Source organism: Camelus dromedarius, chromosome 30, assembly GCF_036321535.1.
Source record: "Camelus dromedarius isolate mCamDro1 chromosome 30, mCamDro1.pat, whole genome shotgun sequence".
NCBI classification, from domain to species: domain Eukaryota; kingdom Metazoa; phylum Chordata; class Mammalia; order Artiodactyla; family Camelidae; genus Camelus; species Camelus dromedarius.
In genome coordinates this window covers 10022094-10047208 of record NC_087465.1, presented here as the reverse complement: position 1 = coordinate 10047208, position 25115 = coordinate 10022094, and the positions used below count along the sequence as shown (strand labels likewise).

Sequence of the window (25115 nt, the reverse complement as noted above, 5' to 3'; positions counted from 1 at the left end):
ATTTTCTGTTTCTCTCTCCTTCTGTGTTTATTGACCAGAATTATTCTCCTTCCCTTTTTATTTATTCAGTTTTTTATTTATGTCAGTCTGTATTCATGGGTAATTATTCTATGGTTTATAATCCAGTTCTATCATTGTTTTGTTGTCCCAGTTATTCCAGCTTTGGCTTTCTGACCTTTTGACAAGTTCCCATTGTTTTTTTTGTTTTTTTTTTTTTTTTTTGAGTCCCTCCTTACTTTCTGGAATTTCAAGATTTTCCAGGCTCATTTTGAATTTCCTCTGCTTCAGCTTTGGAGTAGTAGACACTTAAACAGGGAGCCCTGACTTCTTCGGTTGGAGAATGGTAATTAGAAGCTAGAATCTGAGTGCTAGGTGTGTTTGTTGTAGCTGGGATGTTATTGCTTGGAAGCCCTCTCAGCAGATTGAACTAGGGAATATATATGTGTATACTCACCCCACTTTCCCACTTCTTCTCTCTTCCATATCTGTATGTGACTGTCTATGTATGTTAAAAACTATGTGTTCATACTGATAACTTTTGATTCCAGTCCAGTACCATAGGGTTCATTTCAACCTTCTTCCTTTATTTATAACTTCCTCTCCCTAAACGTGAGAAATAAGGCCTTCATTTTCTATGATACATTATTTGTTCAGTCCTGTACTGTAACACACAGAAAATAATTTTAGAATTGCTAACTCATACCACTGTGAGAAGCAAATTTACTAAGTAAATTGTAACATTTATTTTTTGGCTTATTTTTTTGTCTTTAGTCTTACAGTATCCATTCAAAATATTTTCTAAAGTTACTTAGGTTAGTTCTTTTCTTCTCTGTACTCTTAAGGGACAATATTACTTTATAATGCAATTAAGTTCATTTATTACTGCCTGTTTTCCATTTCAGTGTCCCTTGCATTCTGGTTTAATTGCTTACTTACATTTCCTGAGTATGCTAAACACTACTATAAGCTAAGAGTTAGAGCTATAAAAAAGGTATACTCCTGTCATTCCTGTCAGTCCTCTTCCATCTCTTTTGGATGGATGTAGATAATCTCTACTGTTTCTAGTTCATCCTTCTGCATTTCTTTAGCACAAATGAGCAGATAGATATATGTATGGTTTCATGTATCACCTTTCTTACATGAAAGGTAACATACTATATTAGTTATCCATCACTGCATAACAAACTTACTCCAAACTTACTCCAAACTTCAGCTGCTTAAAACTCATAGTTTAGCTGCTTGAAACTCACGGTTTAGCTGCTTATCTCACAGTTTCCAAAGGTCCAGAATCCAAGCGTGGCTTAGCTCGATGATTGTGGCTTGGATTTCACATGAGGTTGCAGGTGGCTGTGTGGATCACAGTATCAGCTGGGGCTGCTGTCACTTAAAGCCTTTATTGGGCTAGAGAATGAGAGAGAGAGACAGAAAGAGAGAAAAACAAGGCAGAAGCTACCTTATGATCAGAAGTGGTCACGCAGATCATCCCTGGCACAGTAAAGGAGGGGACTCTACAAAGAGGAGAACGTGAAGAGGTGGAGATCATGGGTGGCTGTCTTAAAAAGGCTGGCTACCACGTCCTGCGGATACTCTTTTGGACTTTGCTCTTGTCACTTAGTAGTATGTCCTGGAAAGCATTCTGTATCACTCCTTAGAGATCTTCCTCATGTTTTTTTCACATCTATTCAGTCACTCTCCTGTATATTGACACTGGATTATTGCTCATATTTTGCAACCACAAATAAGAGTTTTGCTCCTTTTTGAAGGAGTGAATGATAATGATTTTATCACTTTTTAATGGCAGAAATATAAAGAATATTTTTATTGGTTTGACTTGTTCAGCAACTTCTTATTACATTCTCTGTATGTTCCTGGCACTGTTCTGGTTCTCAGTTACACAGTGCTGGGCAAAACCAGCTTGACCACTACTTTGAAAGATCTTAACGAACTGTGGGGCATAGAGGGGGAAGATGAACCAATAACCCCAAAAGTAAATATGTAACTGAATTGTGATAGAACCTATAAACATGTTTCATGTCATGAAGCATATTTAATTATAGAAAATTATAGAGAAGTGGGAAAGGGGAGGGAGAGAAAATTAAAAAGGTGGGACACAGACTGATTTTTTCAAGTTTGCTAAAATATTCTAAGCTAGAAGTCTAATTCATTTGTATATGCTACTGATAACTTTTCCTCTCCTCCCCAAATAAAATTCACTATAAAGTATTCAGTTCTAAAATTATTTCAAAGGAGGAAATGCTGATTTCTTTCTCTAGAACAGTGGTTTTCAGTGGGAGATGGTTTTGCCTCCAAAGCCACATTTGCACTTCTGATTGTCATGACTGGGGTGAGGAGGCTATTATTGGCATATAATGGGTTTCTGCCCATTAAGGATAGGGATAGGATGTTGCTAAACTCCCAGCAGTACACTGGACAATCCTAGTTCACTCACATCCCCCCACTCAAACACAGCAAAGAATTACCTGATCCAAATGTCAGTAGTACTGATATTGAGAAACCCTACTCTAGAAAGTGTGAAAGTGTACAGAAAATGTTTTAAGTTAATTTCCTCTATTTTTCAAAGACCTTTCTAGAGGTTACAGAACTCTGGAAAAAGTAGAAAAAGCTAGAATTCAACACCTTGCTTGTCTGTGATTCCAAAGCATGTACTTGCCCTGCTAAACCATGGTGCAGACTAGCTGAAGTTGAGCTGGGGGTGAGATTGGACTGCAAGTCATAGGCTCCTTACTGTTAATTTGGACATTGACTTTCTCATGAATGGGCCAGAGCTTTGGTTTGGGAATTCTGTTCTGATTCCAACTATGCAACTAGACCTGCCCATTGATTTCCTTACCTATAAAATAAGGGATTTAGACCATGTAGATGTTAAGTCTGTTCCTACCTTTGGGGCATTGAAATCTTAATTCAACTTTATTTTTACATTCATATAATTAATTCTGATATTTCTACATAACCTGGAATATTACTAGGAATATGAAACGTTCATATTTGATGCTATAAAATACTTATCTTTGTGGAAATTAATTCCATGAGAATGATTCTTATTAGGTCATGAAGACCACAAGAGATGTGTCTAAAAGCAATAAAGTGCTAAAAAATGAAACACTGTGTTCTTGATTGTTACTGTTTTTAGCATCTTGTAAGTGAGCCAGTTTTACCCATGGTGTTATATATATAATGACAGGTCTCCTAAAATAAAATTAGAGCATTTGTAGGTACAGTTTTTTCATTCTTATTAGATGACTCATTGGGCAGAGGCATTTAGGTACTCACTGCAATTTTATTTATTAAATGTAATTTTATTTTTTTAATTAAAAGACACGTGATGAGGTAACATAAAAACATAGTACAGAAAGGTATGCACTGAAAAGTTGCCACCCATTCTTGTTTGTAATTTGGTCACTTCCTAACTTCTACCCCTTATAGGTAACCATTATTGCTAGTTTCTTGTGTTTATGTCTAGACTTTGTTTCCCTATATATAAGTAAAAATGAATGTGTGTGTATTTTATTCCTTTGCCCACTTTTTTCCTCCCTTAGTGAAACTTTGATTTTAGGTGAATCTACTGGCAACAACCCAGTTATCATTCTAAAGTTATTAAAATTATTTTAGTTTTTTTATTTTAAGTAATACATTCATGTCAAACACCAAAAATAATGAAAAGAGAACATATAGTGAAAGACTTCCATCTCTGTTCTTGTTTGCCAAATTCTATCCCCCTAAGAAGTAACCACTATTTTTGTTACTGTGTTTTTAATATGTTTTGTTTTTTATTTCTGATGGACTGCAGTTTCTACACCTAGAGACAAGGTGGCACCTTATATGAAGGATTTATAGTTGAGTGTAACATTACCCCTCCAAATTTAGACAACTTACTTTGCTAATATTGGAAATTATGGTCTCTTTTTTTCTAGTTGCAGGAAGCCAAACAAATGGAAAAAGAAAGGCATCGACAGCATCATCATCTGTTGCAGTCTCCAGTAAGCCATCATGAGCCTGAATCACCTCAACTCAGATACTTGCCACCGCAGACTGTTGATCATATATCCCAAGAACATGAAGGGGACCTTGATCCCCATACAAATGATGCGGATAAAAGCCTTCAGGATGATACAGAGCCTGAAAATGGATCTGATATTTCCAGTGCAGAAAATGAGCAGACTGAAGCTGATCAGGCAACTGCAGCCGAAAGTAATCTTTTTGAGTAGGGGTTGGGGGGGTGTGGTAAGGGAAGGATGCCAGAAATGTGTTTTTAGTAACAAAATATGGAAAAGGTAATATGATTTAATGGATATCAGAAACATTGTGGTAGTTGTGGACTTTTTCCATCCTAAGTGGTAAAGTTGATTTCACGTAAGCCCACAAAACGTCTGTTGATATTACGCATTCATTAGCATCTTATGAGCAGTATGAGTTATAGACTTGCTTTGGAGGAGATACGTTACAAAAGAGGGTCATAAATGTCTGTTAGCACGTTAGATAGGAACCTCAGTTATCTGAACGTTAGTTCCTAGCAAACAAGAGGGCTGTTCATTTAGTAAGGTTTTCTGGAATGTGACTGAAACTTTTAAGAAATCATTGTAAGTTCACAAGATATTGTCAAAAAAAGTGCTGAAATTAAATATGCAAAGAAATTCTCTGAGTAACTACCTGGCATACAAAAATATCTTGTTTATTTTTATAGCCTAATGTTTAGTAATCAATAAAATTTAGATGTTCTCTGACAGTATTTTTCTGAGTAAATTTGTTTATAAGAAAAAGTTGACAAGATTACAAAAATTAAATTACATTTCTTTCTTTTACAAATTTATTTCTCTAAAAATAATCACATGCAGTCATTTTTTTCCCCAAACATTATTTCCAGTTTTTGCTGTTCTATAAAACTGCCAGGGAGTAAGTTTGTTCCCTTTACTTCTCCTTAGCTTGGTGTCAAAAAAAAAAAAAAAAAAAAAATGATAGAAATTCTGTTGTCTTTCCAGTGTGGTTTTGTAGAACTAGGATGGTTAGGACTTAGTTACAATTCATCTGACTTCTGTTTTTACTTTACTTTGAGGAAAGACTTTTATAGTATTTTTCAGCTCTTGATTTTTTTTAACCATATCTTTTTCATAACATAATAGTGGCGTAAATATTAGCAGTGCCATGAATTACTTTTTACTATCTTTGATGGTACTTTAGTATTTATTTATTTATTTTTTTTTAGTATTTATTTTAAAAGGGACAATTTTGAAAAGCCTGGCATTCCTAGTACTCAGGCTAATAGTGAATCTGTACTGCTTACGTGATTTACATTTTCCTAACCTGCCCTTGCCAAGATTTCCCTACTTTCACTGCATGCTTTTAAAGGGGATGAGTCAAAGGGCTAATATCTGATAAAACTGGAACTTTATTTATTCCTCCATTTTTTCATCCATGCACTCAGCAAACATTCATTTGGCATACTGTGTCCCAGGCAGGGTGCTAGGACTTGGGGTTAAACAGCTGATGATGATCTAGCCATCACTCGTAGGGTGCTGGTGGTGTGCCGGGAAGGTCAGGCATGTATAAATGAGGTGTAATGTGATAAACCTGCAAGTGGCATGCACAGGGTAAGTCTGCGGAGGAGAGTTTGAGAAAGTGATGATGTTTTAGCTGAATCTTGTTTGGATAAGGGTAGGAATTGGCTGGCTAGAAAGTTTAGGAAGTTTTCCAACAGGAGAAACAACATAGGCTGAAAACCAAGGAATGGAAGATATGCTGTGTACTTGGTACCACTGTAGGTACCTTTTAGGATACAGAATTGTAAATAAGACATAACTCCCTGTGGTGTATTTGTGATTATTTTGGCTTTTCAAAGGTATTTTCCTCCTGACAGTTCATATAAGTGAAAATTCTGCCTGAGAGCCTTTGGCTAAGAGTGCCTGCCCTGGAGTAGATTATCTGCTCTGAGTCACATCTCTTGTCACTTACTGGCTGTGTGACTTTGAACATACAGTTAACTTCTCTAGTCATTTCCCATGTGTAATAAACATTACTCACTGTTACTCTAATCTATTTCTGTCAGATAATTTATATGAGAATTGACTCATTTCATTAATCATTTTGTGCACATTTTAGTGACTGTATAGTTATGTTGAAACTTAATTTTTAGATTCTTTGTAATTTTAGCTAACTAAAGCACAGAAATACAGAACTTAAGAATGATGGAAAAATTGTCAAGACATTTACATATTTTTACTCCACAGAAGAATCTAAATGCTATTGTATTTGGATTTTTATAAAATAAAACTACTGATTTGACATGCCTATTTATCACATTTCTCCTGTGACATTCAGTATTTTGTAGAATTTTGCAACAAGTAGTAGATTAGGAGCAGTGAACAATGGGGAGGACAGACTTCTGGAAGCCAGAGTTATAAGCAGTGGTCCTTCATAATAGTGTGATGGGATGGGTTTGTAGACAGTAGCACTGTTAGCTCATATGCAGTCTGATGTTATTTGCTTTAGGGCAATGGCTCGCAGAATAGGGTCCCAGATCCCAGAACATCTTAAAGTACTAATTGAGCCTTCCTGAGGTATTTTCAGCATTTCAAAAAACCCAGTGGAAATCCTATTTTTATCTGCAGTGGTCTACACAAGCTAACTGAGAATGTCAAATTTTATTAGTTTCTTGTGTGTTGTTCAGAAGTTCCATTTGGCAGTTATATCTGTTTTCAATTAATGTTAAATTGGGGAATGAATTCTTTTTTACTTACTAAATTCAGTTTTACATTGTATATGTAGATTCGATTGGGGAAGAAATAGTAAGGAAGGGCCCAGATGGCCCCATCTCTGCCTCATCCAGGACCTCACTATATTAGAGCAGCAAGGGGCTTGATATTATTGATGAACCTGATTAATCAAAACAAGCTTAAATGACATTTAATATTACCTGATAAGTGTGTGGGACATGTTAGAAATGTTTATTCAGGATACTTTTAAAAGTTTTGGTTCTTAAATCTAGAAAACTCACTTAAGTTGAATACTCATTTAATAGCTTGTCAAATGAATCGCTGAAATTATGAAATTTTAAAATATGGTTTGGTTATAAATGTTGAATATTAAACTAATTCCTTCTAGTGTCGTGTATCTATTTAATTTTTTTTTCTTTCATTCTTAATTTCTTAGGAGATCTTTTCATTACAAATGCCCAGTAAAAGTTTCCAAAAAACTAAAATAATGTTTTTTTGAATTTTTTTTAAAGCGTTATCTAAAAATGATATATTATATGATGGAGAAAACCATGACTGTGAGGAAAAGCCACAAGACATTGTACAGAGCATTGTAGAAGAAATGGTGAACATCGTTGTTGGAGGTAGTATATTTGACTTGAAATTAGTTTATTCTGCCTTACATTACTTGACTCTGGAGACTATTTTTATAATGTGTGGAACAAAAAAGGCGAAAATACAAGGTCTTTCTCAAATTAGAGTGTGTGCATAGAAAAAATACTTAAGTATCTTAGATTATAGAAGAGTACTCCCTTTTTCTGCAGTTTCATTTATAATCTTAGAAAAACCCGCATTGCGCTACAAAAGTAAAGTTGAGTAGTAGCAGCAAAGATCATACAGCCTGCAAAGCCTCATAGCTCCTGCTTACTGAGAGCCAGTTGTGTGCTTTACATGTTGTGTGTATGTGTGTTTTGGTCGTTTCTCATAGACATTATTGTCTTTGTTGTTTATGTAGAAACTGAGGCAGAAGATTATGAAATAACTTATTCAGTTAGATGGTAAAGATATGATTGAAACAGGGTTCTCTCATATTCCAAAATCTAGGACATTATATTTCCCTCATACTAGCTTATAATTTCTTCTAATTGGTAGCATGAAAGGAGCAGTTTCCTGCCAGATACCTGCTGAGTTATGGCCATAGACGTGTATGTGTTCCTTTTTTAAAGTAATATACATTACACCTAGAGTAGTTCTGAAACTTAGTATTATTTACATTATCTATGTTTGTTCTATGAGAAGCCATTTATTTCTGTTTATATTAATTACAAGTATGATTACTCGGAGTAACATGCTCAAGAATACAGGGGTCTAGGCCACTATTTCCATAGCTGTGTTCCAGAGAATATATGTTATTAGAGGTAATAGTAGATACTCTAAAAAAGTGGGAAGGGCCTCATGGTAAAATAAGTTTTGGAAACACTGCATATTGTGTATCCCCTTTAGAGTACTCAGTGCACGTTAGCAAATTAAAGGCTATAATAAACCTGTTTTCATCATTTCCTTAACTTACTTGAAAAGGGGATTTTTTTTTTCTTGAGGAATTTCTTTTAACATCTTAAGGCATTAACATTCATTAGAACAGTTTAGTAAATGCTAATGTAGACTAAAAGTAAGCTCTGTTTTTGCACGTTCTGGTTAGTCTTTCGTCAGCTGAATGTGTTTCATTGCTAGAACTACTTAAGGATCATATTTGGGTGTGTTCCAAATGCATACTTACTAGTAAGTACGCTGACCTTTAAATGGTGCCAGTGTACCTTACTTCACACCGCTTTCTGCCTCTGTTTCATTTTAAATAGCGTATGCTTTTTCAGTGCACTTGGTTAAGTCAGATATGTATGTGTGTTTTTTATTCTTACCGTTTCAGATATGGGAGAAAGGACTACCGTAAATGCAAGTGCAGATGGTAACATTGGAACCATAGAGGATGGTAGCGACAGTGAAAATATTCAAGCAAATGGAATTCCCGGCACACCAATTTCTGTTGCATATACACCGTCCTTACCCGATGACAGATTGTCTGTCTCTTCCAATGATACTCAGGTATAAAGAGGGGAAGATGTCCTCTTAATCTTATAAACTGATAAGCTACCAGCACCTTGTGGTGAATATATCCAGTTGATAATACTGGCTGATTTCAGTTTGGGGAAATAAAAACTTGGGGTTTTTTTTTTAATTGATATAAATCAGAGTAGTTTATTCCCTTAAAATACTGATAGCTAAATTTCCAACTCTAAGGTATGTCTCATATGTTTTTACATCTTCCCTGCAACCCTCCAACCGTTGACATTATGTTTAAAAAAGAACATTCTTGTCGCATATTTATAGGATAGTTCCAGTGTACTAGGAGGAGAAAGAACTTGTAAAAATCTAGAGACCTTCATGTTATCTTTGTTCAGGGCTGCAGTGAAATCCATACTATGGCGGTGATAGGTCCTCCTCATCCTTCCTACCTTATGTTCTTTTGTCTTTTTTCCTTATCTTTTTAAATAAGGGAATCCTACCCTAAATCTCTTCCCATACATAGGGGTTAGTATTCTTGGCCTTGTTGACATTGATCAGCTGACAACTTTTGAACATGGCTTTGACAGTCTCTATTGTCTTATGTCTATCTGCACAAGAGTAGATGAAAAATATAGTAGGACAAAGGCATAAAACACACCAGTGACAGGTAGTGGAAAGCATAGGTTAAGCCATGGACAAGGTGTCTTGCCAGGGCATGATGTGCAGGTTTTTGTTAGTAATAGTATGAACTGGGTAAATTTTAAGAGTTGGGTGGCAAAGAGGAAATGAGAAAATATTTTAAAAGAATACATTTTCAAGGTATTTATTGTTGGGGATGGGAGTGGTATGTCACAGTAACGGAAAACAAATGTAAATTTCTCACCTGGTCTCCCTTTTAATAGAACACCACATATTACTAAATTGAATAAAGTATATGAAAGGCTGAAATGATTTTGCACTGGCAAGTGTCTTTATTTATGTGGTGTGTTCACTTGTTTAGGAATCTGGAAATTCTTCAGGACCTTCACCTGGTGCTAAGTTTTCCCACATTTTACAAAAGGATGCCTTTCTAGTATTCAGGTCATTGTGTAAACTGTCAATGAAACCACTGTCAGATGGACCACCAGATCCAAAGTAAGTCCTTAGCTGTTCTGCCTGACAAATGCAGTTTTTTAAGCTTGAAATTTACTTACTGTAAGATAGTCCTTGGGTTTTCTTTTGTTCATTTTGTCTTTTAGGACCTTCAAAAACATACTTTACTTTAAAAAAACAATATATTAAAAAGTTTCAAAACTACTAAATAGATACCTTACACTATTTCCCAAAGCACACCAATGGCATTAGAGAATTGTGCCTGGTACATAGTAGGTCTTCACCAAGTTTTGAATGATTGAATGAATTATTATTTCCACATAGTAAGTAACATTGGCACTAATCTACTCCTGTTACACGTAGTCTAATGCTAGGCTTCTGAAAGCTACCAGGTGAGAGTTGAAAGTTAATAAAACCTAAGAGAAGTAAATCTTAAAAGTAAATCTGTGAAAGATAATAGCATATTCATTAAGGTCTGAAAATGCCTAAGATAACTTTCTCCCATGGGGAGAAGGAAATACTTTAAGATAAGAGTCGCTTAGGATGGGGGATATAGCTCAGTGGTAGAGCATGCCCTTGGCATGTGTGAGGGCCTGGATTCAATCCCCAATGCCTCCCTTAAGGGAAAGGGAAAAAAATAGGAATCACTTGTATGATTCCCATCAAATATATTAGTTTAAACTGTAGGGAAGTGCCAATTTAAGTCATAAATTGTCAAGTATCTTTCAATTTAAATGATTACAGTGCAACTAACTCCTGCTTAAGATTGAGTTTGGGAGTTACTAGAGAGGCCTGCCCCGCTGATATTGCACAAGATGTATTATATAGCATGTCAATTTTAGGAGAACTTTCTAGAGAGAGAAACCTTGGAGAAGGCCTGAGAAAGGGATATTTAAATAGGTGGAAATTCATTTTAAAAACTATAGAGCATTTCAGTTTCTCAGTGTCAACTGAGAGGGAAGACTGGAGACAGTTACAATAAAAACTTTCCAGCTTTCAGAAACCACATTTGTTTTAGTTTCTATAGTTTTATTTTGTTACATTGTATTGATTCAGTGAGAATTTAGGCCCAGAAGCCAAAAACTAAAATCTTTGTAGGCCCAAATCTTGAGTCAAACATTTAATTCTGTATTTTGAAAATACAAACTCTACAGAAAAAGGATTAAGTTTGTTCAGATTATAGTGTAAACTTGATTATACCCTGTATGCTTTATAAGAATATATTAAAATTTTTTTCAATTTCTTATTTTCATTATGAGGGGAAAAATATGACAATCTTGACATCTCTATTTGGAAATGATGAAGACCTACTTGAAGAAAAAAATAAGAATTTGATTTTAGTGCTGAAGGCTAGTTTTGCCATGATTTAAAAATGTTATTGACCTTTAAAAACCTCAGATGTTTAGTTTTCCCAGATCAAATATAAAAACTGACTTAAAAAAGTGCTAGAAACAGAGAAGAGGGAATTCTTTAGCATGCCAAAGATGAAAAGGAATTATATGAGATTTGAGGAGTACTGTAGTGGTGGGGAGGGGTTCATCTAGCTCTGAAAAAAAAGTGCATTTGGAGAGCTGCAATTATTAATATTAACAAAAGATTCTTTTGAGGAGTAGTAAATTATCCTCCTACTTAGCAAGCTTAAATCAGATACTAGGAAATTTTGTTTGAACATTAAAAAGACCTTCTTGACTGTCAGAGTCATTCAACATTGGAATTGAATTCTGAAAGAGATCAAATTTCCTACCCCTAGAAACTGTCCCTTTTCCAAAAATATATGGTTTTCTATCTTGAATGACTTTTTGACAAAATCAATGAGTTTTTAGTTATATAATTTTCTTTTTTGTCTTTGCATCTCTTTATATTTTGTGACCTTGCTAAGATGACAATCCAGGAAATAATCTGTAAGCTTGAATCATAGTTTGAAACTACCCTGTGAAAAACTGCAGACCTCAAATTTCCAGCTTCTTTTGCCTGTCAAGAGTATACTTTGTTGTGTTATAAGACAATCATTTGATCATTTCTTCATTGATATCTTATATTTAGTAGATGCTTAATGTTTAGATGACTGCATGAATAAATCCATTAATTATTTTGAGCCCATATTAACAAGGCATTTTGTTAGATGCTGGAGATACAAAGACAAAACATAGTTAGAATAAAACTCATGTGTTAAAGAATGATAGGCTGCAGGTTTTAGTTACTATTGGAATTAAGTAAAAGGGGTGATAAATGTGAGCTAGAGTAGGAAGTAGTAGTAATGTATAAGCCTTGGAATGCCCCAGTGTGAAGGGGGAATACTTGGCCCAGTCTGTATTTTCCTGTAGCTATTCCTAGAGTCTTACCTCTCATTCTTTCTAACTTGATTTATCTAAGCTTTTTTGGGGAGAAAGGGGTGGGTAATACTATATTAGCTGCACATATGTATTCTTAGATTAAGAGGAATAGCCATCTTGGAAATGTGATTGTTTATTAATGAGCCATGGTATTAATTGGTTCCAGTTTCATTTCAAAGATGGCAGTACTTTTTGTAATTCCAATTTACATAAAATTAAATATTCCTTGCTAGAATTTCTTAGGTTTTTGAATTACTTGACACTTAACCATAAAATTTTTGAGGTAAGAATCAAGAGCAGTTAAGTTTACTGTATGGTATAAATGTGACTGAGTGAAGTTTGGAATAAATCAAGAAAAGAACCAACTGTTAGAACATTTAAATGTGTCCTGTATTTGAAAAGTTGCCTGGAATCAATCTCCTTGTTCTTTTGGACTTAAGAATCCTGTTTCAGTGGGAGAAAAATTATATTTGTGAGATCTGATCATTAAAATTCTAGATGGTGATTAGAAATATGACATGGAGTATTGATCAGAAAATAATTTTTAAATTTAAGCTGAAATTGTTTTCCAGTTTTTCATTATAGAAATATTTAGAATAAATTGGTAAGCTGTTAAGAGATATGTGTTCTAAAACTTAGCCTCTTTGTATGTATTTTTTTCCAAAGAGCTGTAAATGGTTACTGAAAAAGTAAGCTTGAAGCAATGCTTTAACTTGTTAATGCACCAAAACTTTAAAAAATATTAGTGTTTAGGATTTTTAAGCAGCATAACTAGGAAAAAAGTACTTTGGAACCATTTTATAATAAATAGTCTTTAATCTGAGAAATTCTCGATGATTTCTAAAAAGTGAAATATACTTGTGAAAGAAAAGACCAAGGCATAAATCTTTAAAATTTTTTTTTCTCATCCAAAGGAACAGTAGGTTGATGTTAAATATGTGTGAGTGATTGTTTTTCCATTTAACAAGTTCATGAAGCTAGGTGGTGGAAGGGAGCATCCGTGGCTGCCCATTATTACTGGCTAAGCTTTTTCATGTACTGTACTTTATTTTTATGTTATAGAGTTTTCGGTTCCTCTCCATTGAAAGGTTTGTGAAATTGGGTGGGATAGAAAATTTCTTTGAAATAACCTGTTATCATAATGCTAAACGTGTCCATATATTGTGCCTTCTTTTTTATATTTTAGGTCTCATGAGTTACGATCCAAGATTCTTTCATTGCAGTTACTTCTATCCATTCTGCAGAATGCAGGACCTATTTTCAGGACAAATGAGATGTTTATTAATGCTATTAAGCAGTATCTATGTGTTGCACTCTCAAAAAATGGAGTTTCGTCTGTTCCAGAGGTTTTTGAGCTTTCTCTTTCGATATTTCTTACTTTGTTGTCAAACTTCAAGACACATCTGAAGATGCAGATTGAGGTATGTTCTGCATTTAGGCATTGTTGGATATTGCATTTGTTTCCTGTTAAACCATATAATTAACACATGGGAAAGTTTTTCAGAATGTGAAATAATATGTGTGTATTGCCATGTACTTCTTTTTTTCATTCAACTAATGTGTGCCTACAGAGTAGGAAGCACTGGGTAAGGCCTAAGAATGCAAAATCAAGACATAGCTCCTGCCTTAGAGGAATTTATAGTAGTTGATTGGATGATTTTTAAGTGTCTTGAATTAATTTGGTCCTCACAAATAACTTTGCCATTGTATATATGATATGTAATAGAGAATTTGGTTATCTTAAAAGAAAGCTCTAAAAATATTTTGTCTATGTGGTTTTAAGCCATTTAAGTCTTTGGTACTTTAAAGAGGTGATTAGAAGAATTATATTGGGGGGTTATATTTTAGGACATTTGAAAACTTAACTTTTGTATTTGTTTTCTTCTAATGTATCTATTACATTCCTGAAGTTTTCTCTCAGCATCTTTGGAAATAGAGTAACAATTATGTCATTCAAAAATATTTCAAGAGACTTAGCAAAATGAAATTAGGGACTCTCCCACCCATGTATGCATGTATTGTTCACATGTACCAATTCATAATCTTTTGTTTTTACCTTCAGAACAATTCAGTATTTAAAAACAGTACTTTATGTTTTACTGACTTAATGGATTTTTTTCTCCCCAACTTGTCCTTTGTGAAAGTATTGTTTTGGTTGGGACATTGTATATTTTAGAAATACTCACTTTAATGCTAGTCACCTTTTGCCTTCATATTATGTTTGCTGTAATATGCAGGTTACATTTTAATTTTTATGTTTAATCCTAACTGAAGACTAATAATTCATTAGCTCACAGAAAGAATAAATTACTATTTTCCCAAAATTTTTGATATTATCCTTTATTATTAATGTTCTACAATATATATTAAAATTCATAGGAAATTATGGGAATGAGACAGAGTAAGGCTTTGGTATTTTAAGTGAAAAGTTTCAGAATTTGGGTCCTATTTTTGGATGGGAAACAATTTCTGGTGTATATATGCTGTCAAATTTTAGAAGCTTGCCATATGTCTGTTAAAATAGTGCAAAGCAAAACTAGGAAGTTACTATTTTTAGATTTTTCTCATTATCTTCAGGAACTACAAATGAAAGAGACTTTCTAAAAACTTCTGGAACTTCTGGAACTTTTGCTTCTGTAACAAGCCAAATGTGTTCCATTTGATGATGAGGCATTTAAATTAACACTAGAGAATTTTGGAAGATTTTGTACATCCTGTTACTTCTCTGAGACTCTACTTCTTAAAGCACTATTTAGATGACTGTAGGTGAAATAAAAGTTCTTGTAGAACCAAATATCACAACAGTCATTTAAATTGGGATTACTATTTCTGTTAAGTAAGTTAGATACATGAAAATTTTCTAAGCATGAGTTTGAAAGGAAGTACTTCTAAGAAATTTTCTGTCTGCTCGTAGATGGTAGATTCTCATTCAAATTCTTGTAGTAATGGTCTGATTTTTTTTTTTTAAAAGAGATCAGGTTTATTTTACTCTCCATTGTCGCTTATGGGAAGATCATGAGGGTGAAACAAGATAAATGTAGATATACTTTTGAAAGTACTGAACATATTCAAACACAAGATGAGCTGTGTTCCCGTTAGAGAAAACCCAATACACAAAACCTCAATTTACAAAACAAAACAGATTGTTGTTACATGAAGATCTATTTTAAGAGAATACTCACTGCAGAGTTTTTATAATGCAATTTTCCCCTGGGTATTAACTTAGATCAGAAAATACAGTTTATACAGGTTTTCAAGAGAGTATCTATTCTGTGAAGACAAAGTGCTTGTGACAGTACTGTAGTTTTACATACATTACATCATAGGTGCTCTATAAATCTTTATAACTTTGTGTTTAAATTTTAGAGCCCCTTTGATAGACATGGTGTCGTAGATTACAATAACAGGCTTTTGCTTATTAGTGCATTTTGATAACCCATAGACAATAGCTAAAGTTTTTTCCCCAGTCTTTCTCTAAATTATGGTTTGTTGTTTTTTTTTTTTTAATTATTCCATAGATCAGAGAATTTCAAACTCTCTTGATCCGTGGCACAATTAGAATTTGTAATCTTTTCATGGTGCACATACTCCAAAGGAAATATCTAACAGTTCCATTTATTAAGCAGTTAGATCCAAATAACTTAACAAGTATCTGTCTAAACAATGAAGTCTTCATTAAAAAAAAAAAGGCACACGTAAATTGAAAGGAAAAATGTTTTTATTTCAGTCTTAAATAGTCAGCAGGTACTGACTGCTGGAACGTGGGGGCCTCTAGGATTCTACTCTTAGAACTTGAAATCAAAGTGGACACTGCCCACCCTGATTTCCTCCAATAATTTTAATGCAGTACCTGCTTCTTACCATACCAACCACTTAAAAACCCAGGTTTGTGAAAATAATGATGTCTTTGAAAAGAGTGTAGTGTGATCTAATTGATGTTGAAGCTGTGAACAATCTTTTGAGGTATCTGACAGATGTTTTTCCCTCAGAAATGCTCATGGCATCCTTCTGAGTTTGCTGCAGCATTCTGGGGTGCCTTGATGCAGTGTTCGGAAACTGTGGCCATAAATACATATTGAATGCCTACTGTATGCCATGCAGTGTAGACACAGTGCTTAGCCAGAAGGATCTTGTTTCTACGCTCTTAGAGTTTACAGTCTTACAGGAAATATTGACATTTTATATAGGCAAATAATAGAAATGTGTTGAATTTTGTGAAAGAAAAACCCTTTACAAGAGTACCTGACCCATTTTGGGTGGAGAAGATGTTAGTAGTCTTATTAAAAATATGAATTTTGGGATTCATAATATATATGTTCCATAAATGTTAATATGTTGTTTTAGGTTTTCTTTTTCATTTACCCCCTCTTAAGTTATAGTCATTTTTCCAAAATAAGTTTGAATCTGAAAATTCTTAGCTCTTAAGTTGAAATTTATTTAGTTAGGTTGATTAATTCCTTTGTGCTCGACATTATTTGGTGTAAAGAATAGTGAGAAATAGTTTGTAGTTTTCAGACAGTAGAGCTTTCCATTTGTGTGGGTAATTAAAAACAAGTGTATGAGAATTAGATCCTCTTTATTGTGTAGATTACATCAGTTACTTTTAAATCTAAAAACACTTAGGCTTGTACAGTATTATGTCTGAAAAATACAGCTGATGAACAGAATATGGTTTATGCTCGGCAAGGGATTTAAAAATGAAATAGGAGTTATATTAGTTTTGTAAATATATTCAAGAAATGATCTCCCAGAGGGACTTCAGATTTTTGCAGATTTCTTCTGTAGTGGCTGTGTGATAACAGAATACAGCAATGTGAAGTGCGGTGCTTTTGCTGCAAGGGTCACCGTGAGTGACCCACCAAGTTATTTAAGTCCTGATGTTTCAGAAATGGAACTCCAAAGGAGCTGGACTCCAGGACCCTGGATCCTAATCTTTGCTCCATAGCTTTGGGATATTTAAAAGGTGATCACATATATGACATATAAATAATATTTTAAATGGAAGTTTCTTTCCCTAATCACAGGTGTTCTTTAAAGAAATTTTCCTGTATATTTTGGAAACTTCTACCAGCTCATTTGACCACAAATGGATGGTTATTCAGACTTTGACAAGGATTTGTGCAGGTATTTGAAATTATCCTTCTTTATTATCTCTTTCTTACTATGAGATATTTTAAAGGCCAAATATATATTCATATGCTAGGCGCATTTTATTAAAATTAACATTATATTGTTACAGATGCTCAGAGTGTAGTGGATATTTATGTAAACTATGATTGTGACTTAAATGCAGCAAACATCTTTGAAAGACTAGTAAACGATCTATCAAAAATTGCTCAAGGACGGGGCAGTCAGGAACTTGGTATGAGTAATGTTCAGGTAAGAACTTTAAAAACATTTTCAAATCTCAACTTTGCCAAAGAGGAGCTATGTGTTGTCCTTAAAAGATTTTTTTGTTTTGTTTTTATTCTTTTTATGAATTATTTTATAGGAACTGAGCCTGAGGAAAAAAGGTTTAGAATGCTTAGTATCAATTTTGAAATGCATGGTTGAATGGAGTAAGGATCAGTATGTGAATCCCAACTCGCAGACAACTCTTGGTAAGGTGACATTTGAGTATAGTTCTTTATTGTTCAAGTAAATGATACTTTGGAGAATAATTGCAGATGCCATTAAGCCAGTTTTGTGACATCTTTATTCATTTAGCTGATGGAGTTAAATAATAAACTTAACACATGTGAATTTCCCAGCTTAGCTATCAAAGCTTTTTTCTTTCTAAATCTTCCTAGAAGTATTTTCAATATCATAGTAAAGTGAAGCATGTTCATAACAGCTTTGTTACAGGATAATTGTAGAAGAAACATGAAAGAATGCTTTAAGAAGACTGAATTGTTCATTTGTGTTTGACAGTTACCCTTACTCAGGTAGAAGCTCACAGCTACAGTGCTGCCCTGGTGTTACCTTAGTCCAGTGTCCTTTGAGGGAGAACTATTCCTTGTGAGACAAGAGCTGAGAGCAGAAACAAGGTGGATAGTCAGCACTGCGGGTGTGAAAAGAACTCCTAATGGTGCAAATTGTACACGTATTAATTGCAGTGTGTTTTAATACCCAAATATGTATTATCTGTTAGGGTACCTTATATGTTATTTGTGCTAAATAGATATCTAAGCAACACTGAAATCTCTTGGCTTACTTGAGAATTTCTTTTCTTCCTTTGACAGAATAATTTACTGAATCAGTTTTTCTACTTGCAGGTCAGGAAAAGCCCCCAGAGCAAGAGACAAGTGAAATCAAACACCCTGAGACAATAAACAGATACGGAAGTTTGAATTCCCTGGAGTCAACGTCATCATCAGGAATAGGCAGCTATAGTACACAGATGTCTGGCACTGATAATCCGGAACAGTTTGAAGTCCTAAAGCAGCAAAAAGAAATAATAGAACAAGGGATAGATTTGTGAGTACCTGATTTTAAGGAGGAGTGTTACTGAGTGTCCCTCTGCCGGTACTGTGCCGCCCTTTCTCTGGGTTCTCTCCATCTTCGGGTTATGTTTATTCGCTTCCTATTACCGCCCTTCAGTGAACAAAAGGGGGATGTGGCTCTCCTGAATCCAAGGCTTCTAGTGACTCCTTATTCACCTCCCCTTGTTCATTGTAGTCTAGCCCAAAAAGACCCTGGTGATGCACACTAATTCTGCACCATGTTCTGTGTGCTGTTGATGAACGTCATCTGTGCGAGTTTGCGTTGTTCATTCAGCTTGGGTGTAAACCGCCCCCCATTATATTTCCCAAGCAAGTGATAACTCAAAAAATTTAGAGTATGTAATTTCTCCAGCTACTGTTGCTTCTTTACAGGTTTTATGTTTTCTCCCTTCAGCTACAAATGTGCTGCTCGTTGCTGATTTATTGTTATTGATTCCATTTTCATATGTCAGTAGCCTCTTTTTCAACTTGGCTGCTCCTCCAGACCCTGATCTTGTGCAATCAATTTTCCTGATAAGCTGTGTGCTGTCAGCCTGCTCCTGGACTACTTCCTGTCTGAATGGTACCATGCTGCTTTCCTACCTCTTGGCACCCATCTCTTTCAAAGAGATGCTATAAGGACATCTGAACTTGCTAGCGTTTTCCCATGAGTCTAGCTCCACAAATCTAAACTTAAAAAAAAAAAAATTCCTTTGTATGTTTACTTGGTTTGCTACTTCTGCTATAAAGCATTTCTTCCTGAATCTTAAGCAATGGCTTTTGGTGAGTGTTCAAGTGTACTTTCTTCAGTGTTAACATAAAAGAAAAAATGTTGATAAAATGTACATATATTCTTTGTCATAAAATTATTAAATTTCAAAAATTGCCTCAGGAAATAGCCATCAATACTCCATTTATACTAACTTTTCAGTCAGTATTAAAAACTCCCATCTGTTCCAGATGTCGTGCAGAGTCTGGGGAAACTTGATGAATGAGATAGCCCTTGTTTCTGGGGGCTCAAGGTCTAGTATGTGTAAACACATATCATACTGAAATTCTGCTGGTCACTCGGCAAACACATATTTGATGCTTAAGACTGTGTGCCAAGAACCATGAAAGTGTTGGTCCTTATATTCAAGATTACAGCCTAATACACTTTTTAATAGTGCTGTGTGAAGTCCATGATGGAGTGTTGTACAGAATGCTGCCGACGTAGGCCATCTCTTGTTGGAGGTACTTGGGAGTGAAAGAGTCGTTACAGGTCTTCAGCGTGGGCGGCTCCCCTGACCTCCAGTGCTCCTCTGGCCACTGGGCTTGCTTTCTGCTTCACACTTTGTATTGTGTTGGTTGCTCTTCCAGGATGCTCTTCCACAGCTGTTTCTTTCATGACACCACTATGTCCTGCTACCTTCTGAGCACACTATCTCAGTCTTGTTAGGGGCTCCTTATCCTGGGCATACCTCTTAGCATTTCCAGGCTCTGTCCCTCAGCCATTTTCTTATTTTGTGACTTCTAGATGACCATGTTCTTTTCCATGATTTCAGCTGTGATGTGCTAACATCTCACAACTCCCAAATGTTAACTTCTAACATAACAACTCTACTGAAGGCCAGACTCATCTGTAATTGTCTGTTGGACATCTACCCTGGACGTTGTATAGCTTCTCACACTCAGTGTGTCTGTAATCTTTTAATTGGCTTACCTTTCTTTGGTCTTACTTATTCTCTAGTCTTTTCTTACACTTAGAGTTCTCTTTCTTGAGTGAAAATCTGCTTCTGTTTCTCCGCTGTCTTGCTCTTAGAGAATAAAGCCACGGCTTCTTGTAATAGCATATAATACCCTTCATGATTAAAATCTGCTAGACTCTAAGCAACGTCTTAGAGTCCACCACTTCTTTATTTCACCTCATTTTTTCAATAATGCAGAGCCATTTGTTATAGTATCATGTTGTTTTATGCTTTCATGTATTAGTATGACCTCTTCCTCTCTTCTGGGATGTTTTTTTCTTACTGTTAATGAAAGATGTAATCATTCTTCAGAGCTCAGTTTCACAGTCACCTTCCCAGGAAATAGATCACGATCATCCCTGTTAATTAGTCACTTCGTCTGCTGTGCTATATCCTCACCTTGTGGATACATTATTTGTTGCATTTTACTGTTACAATTTTTTAAAATTGTGTTTCTTCCATTAGAGTGAGAGTTTCTAGAGAGCAGAGATTGTATTTATCTCATTGAAAAATTCTTGATTTTAATTTATGTACATGGCAGTGGTTTAATTAGAACTTGACGGGGTATCGTTAGGAGGACAGGACAGGGAAGGACATTTCAGACAAAGAATGGCATGTGCAGCAACACAGGAAAGGACGACATTGGAGGACTCTTGTTAAGTGTGACAGGGGCGGGGGTGGACGGTAGTAGCAGGAGGTGAGATGAGAGCATTGAGTTGGATCCAGATTACAGAGGCCTTGTTCTCCATGTGAAGAAGGTTTTGTCTTGTTCCTCTTGGCATATGCCTGATGAAGGATTTTAAGCAGAGGAACAGCAGCATCAGATTTCTGTTTTGGAAGGATGGCTCTGCCAGCAGCCTGAAGGATGGATTAGAATGTGAGCAAAACAAGAGATAGGGAGACCAGTTAAGAACTCTTGCAGTATCCAGGTGACAAGTGAGAGGTACCAAAGTAATTGTTGGAACAATAAAAGTGGAAAGGAAATGATTTGGAAACAAAGAAGTGACATTTGAATTGGATCTTTAAGCATGAAGGAGAGTTCCTCAATGAGTAGGGCAGGTAAAGGGTGTGTAGAGGAGACAGACTCTGCAAATGCTTTATGTTTAGGGAATGAGAAGAGGTATATGGGAGGAGATGGAAGAGAGGGGATGAGAGAGAAACAAGCTATACTGAGAAAGGTTTTGTGTGTCAGTCTGTTCAGTGTGGACTTTATCTCAAAGACACTGGGTATCTAAAGATTTTTTTAATAAAGGAAATAATTTCAGATTGTGGTTAAAACAGTCACCAAAATTCAAGTTCTGTCTTTTAAAAGCAGGAGACTTACAATTAATCAATGGATGTAAGGAGAATAAGCCAAGGTTACTTGAGCACCAAGGATAATGAAAGTATGAGATATTTAATATTCACATCCTTACTCAAAGTTTATCTACTACATGGCATTATCTCAGTCTGTGCAAGGATACAGATCGCCTTCCATTTGAGATTCTTTTCTAAGAAAAAAAAACTTTGCATAATGTAATAGTTTTTGTACATTCAAGCGTTGAATATTTTAAGTAAACTCCTGTTTTCTAAGTGTTATTAGAAAGTTAACTTACTGTAGTTTAAGATCTCTTCAAGGAATACAAATCATTTGCTATTTCTAATGTTCCTATTAACTTTTAACATCATCTAGATTTACTAAGAAACCAAAGAGGGGAATACAGTACCTCCAAGAACAAGGGATGCTTGGTACTACACCTGAAGATATTGCCCAATTCTTACATCAAGAGGAAAGATTAGACTCTGTAAGAATACCATGTTACTTCAGTCTAGCCTTTTCTATAAAATCCTTTTTGAAATTAATAATAATGTGTATTATTGCCCCTTTAAAATGCCCTTCTAAGTGTATAAAAATAACCTAGATATTCTTACTTTTGCTTCTTAATTTTCTAAACTCAAAAGAGTATCTTGTTGTGTTTTTAATAAACATATTTAGTATGTTTAACTTCTAGCTTCATGTTTGAAGTAGTTAATCCTGTAGTTAAAACCTGTGGATCTTCTGGGGTTTTTTGCTTTTTAAATGGCTATGCAGAAAATGTAACATTTCGTTAGGATATCAATTTCTATCTTTTCTTCTTTAGACTCAAGTGGGTGAATTCCTGGGAGATAATGATAAATTTAACAAAGAAGTCATGTATGCATATGTGGACCAACATGACTTTTCAGGAAAGGATTTTGTTTCAGCCCTTCGTATGTTTCTGGAAGGATTCCGTCTTCCAGGGGAAGCTCAGAAAATTGATCGATTGATGGAAAAATTTGCTGCAAGATACCTAGAATGCAACCAAGGGTAAGCAAGATTCATATTCAAGTGCTAATTGGTGGCCAGCCACATCCAAGACACTCTTCTGGGGAGCATCGGGTGATTCATAATCCCTGCCCCAGGGAACAAGTTGTCTGTGATCTGGAAGGGATGAGATAGTTCCATAAAAAATTATGAGGTAGAATAGAAATCCTGAAAGAGAAAATTAAAAGTGATACGGGATTTGAGGTGAACTATTTATTTAAATAACTGTAAACAATAAAAGTTCGTAACATGATACACTTATTTTTCCAGACAAACCCTTTTCGCTAGTGCAGATACTGCTTACGTTTTGGCTTATTCCATTATCATGCTGACCACTGATCTCCACAGCCCACAGGTATGTTTTCTTCCAAGCCAGTTTTACAGTAAATAGTACAAATTGTATAAATTATTTTGAATTCAACAAGTAATAGTTGAAATTTTAATTTCATTAAACCAGTTACCAAACTGGGATATTTAATTTGGTGTGGTGTACATTTTACAAATGCAGTTTCTGGTAGTACTTCTAATTAGACTTTCAGATACTGGTAACGTCTGTATTTGTCTTTCTCATGATTGATAGCTGTATAAAGCTTTAGGCAAATTTTAATCTAAGAGCATGCTTATAGTTCAGCCTATGCTTATGACAGCGTGAAAAAACACATATATAAACCATCCTTTTTTTTTTTTATTGACATTTCAAACTTAAACCACAGTGTTTAGAGTAGTGGTGTCCTTCATGTGCCCATCACCCAGCTTACACAGCTGTCAGCTCATGGCCAGTCTTGTTCATTTATATCCCTTTTCTCCCTCAGATCATTTTGAAGCAAGTCTCAGGTATCATATCATTTCATCTGTATTTATTTATGTTTATATATATACATATATATATCTGAAAGAGAAATAATGTATTTAAACATAACCACAATACCATCACACCTAAATATTTACCATAATTTAAAAACATCAGATATCCAGGAAATGTTTAAATTTCATTCGCTTCATGAAATTCATAATTCCTTCTTAAATGCCCATGTTAAGGAACTGTCACTTGATTTCTGGTATCCTCTAACAAAAACATTATTTTTAAAGTTTAGGTATTTTATGCTTAGTTTCAAAAAACTTGAAGAAAATTATCTTTATAAATCTATTTGCAAGAATTTTCTTAATACTTCTTAGGTTGAGAAATAAACTAATACTTATTACTATCTGAGATGTATTGGAAAAATTATAAAGTTTGAGATTAAATTTTGCAGTATAGGGGGTTTTTTGGTGTGTGTTTTGAGATGTTTAAGGCAGGGTTGATATGGAAAGGATATGCCAAATGTATGATGAGAAGACTGTATACCTAGGGTTACTCTTAGTTTTAAGCCCCAGAACTCAACAACTGCATTTACCAAGGGTTTTGATTTTATACAGACCTTTTAAAAAGAATCATTTAAGACTTCAATAATTTAAAATTTGCCTTTGGCTTCCTACTGGCTGCATAGTAGAAGCAAGGTCACTTCCAGAGCTTCTGTTACCTGGCATGGTACTTCCCCTGGTTTTATAAAGCAGTCTACAGATACTGACTTACTTGGATATTTTCATATCAAGAGTTTTCTGTCTGGTTTTTCAGTTTAAACCAAAAGTAGAATTACATTTTACACTGTCTCCCTTCGTTTTTAGAATGTCGTATTTTTTAACAAATTTCTTTCTGTACCAATGTTACATGCATCTGTATCATATCTTCTTATATATATACTTCCTTGTGTAAGTTGTTTTGAAAAAAATCCTAAAACATCCTTTAATGTCCTTTGACAGTACCCAGATTGTTAAGTTTCTGAGCACTTAACAGTTAGGGAGTGTTATCTTGAAATGGCACTGTTCTGTCCATAGAACATGTGCCTGAAGTCCTAGTCTGGTAGGAGTAGCTGCTTGTGGTCGTACATGCCCTGTCGGGCTGCTGGCCACCATCGTGTGCTCAGATGCAGTCTGCGCTGCAGAACAGCAGATGAATTCCTGTGAAGCTAAGTGGCCTGTTAGAAAAGTGAATCCATAATCATGAGCCCATATGATTCATGATTCAGGACTCTGTAAACTAACAAATGACGTCATTTTAAAAAAAAACACGGGTAACTTGAAAGGAATCTCTTAAAACTGATTCTCCTCACTCTTAGTTGTTTTCAGAGTTAAAATACTGGTGAATTTAACAAGTTTTTTAGTCCCTTTTTCATCTAGAATATTTACAGTTAGACTAGCTTTTATATATAGTGTGAGTCAATGAATTTTTTAAAAAATTTGAGATGTATTTAGAATATGTTTAATTTTTTGTTTATTAATCTTCATTAAACACAGTGGTAACAATTGATTTTAAGTGATTTAAGCATAAATTTTAATTAGACACAGCTTAATTTAAGCACATGAGAATAAAA

The 25115-nt window shown here is 34.8% G+C and overlaps 1 protein-coding gene across 2 annotated transcripts in view; it reads left to right on the top strand.

The window, feature by feature from the left end:
- Positions 1-25115, top strand: part of ARFGEF1 (ADP ribosylation factor guanine nucleotide exchange factor 1) — a 99020-nt gene that overhangs the window by 36267 nt on the left and 37638 nt on the right. For both annotated transcript variants that reach the window (XM_031441515.2, XM_031441516.2), the window contains exons 6-17: positions 3933-4209; positions 7241-7351; positions 8632-8807; positions 9769-9902; positions 13380-13614; positions 17218-17317; positions 17433-17572; positions 17685-17793; positions 18448-18649; positions 22054-22165; positions 22502-22707; positions 22975-23059. In XM_031441515.2, the coding sequence (XP_031297375.1) occupies positions 3933-4209; positions 7241-7351; positions 8632-8807; positions 9769-9902; positions 13380-13614; positions 17218-17317; positions 17433-17572; positions 17685-17793; positions 18448-18649; positions 22054-22165; positions 22502-22707; positions 22975-23059 (1887 nt within the window). The remainder of the gene's footprint in view (positions 1-3932; positions 4210-7240; positions 7352-8631; positions 8808-9768; positions 9903-13379; positions 13615-17217; positions 17318-17432; positions 17573-17684; positions 17794-18447; positions 18650-22053; positions 22166-22501; positions 22708-22974; positions 23060-25115) is intronic.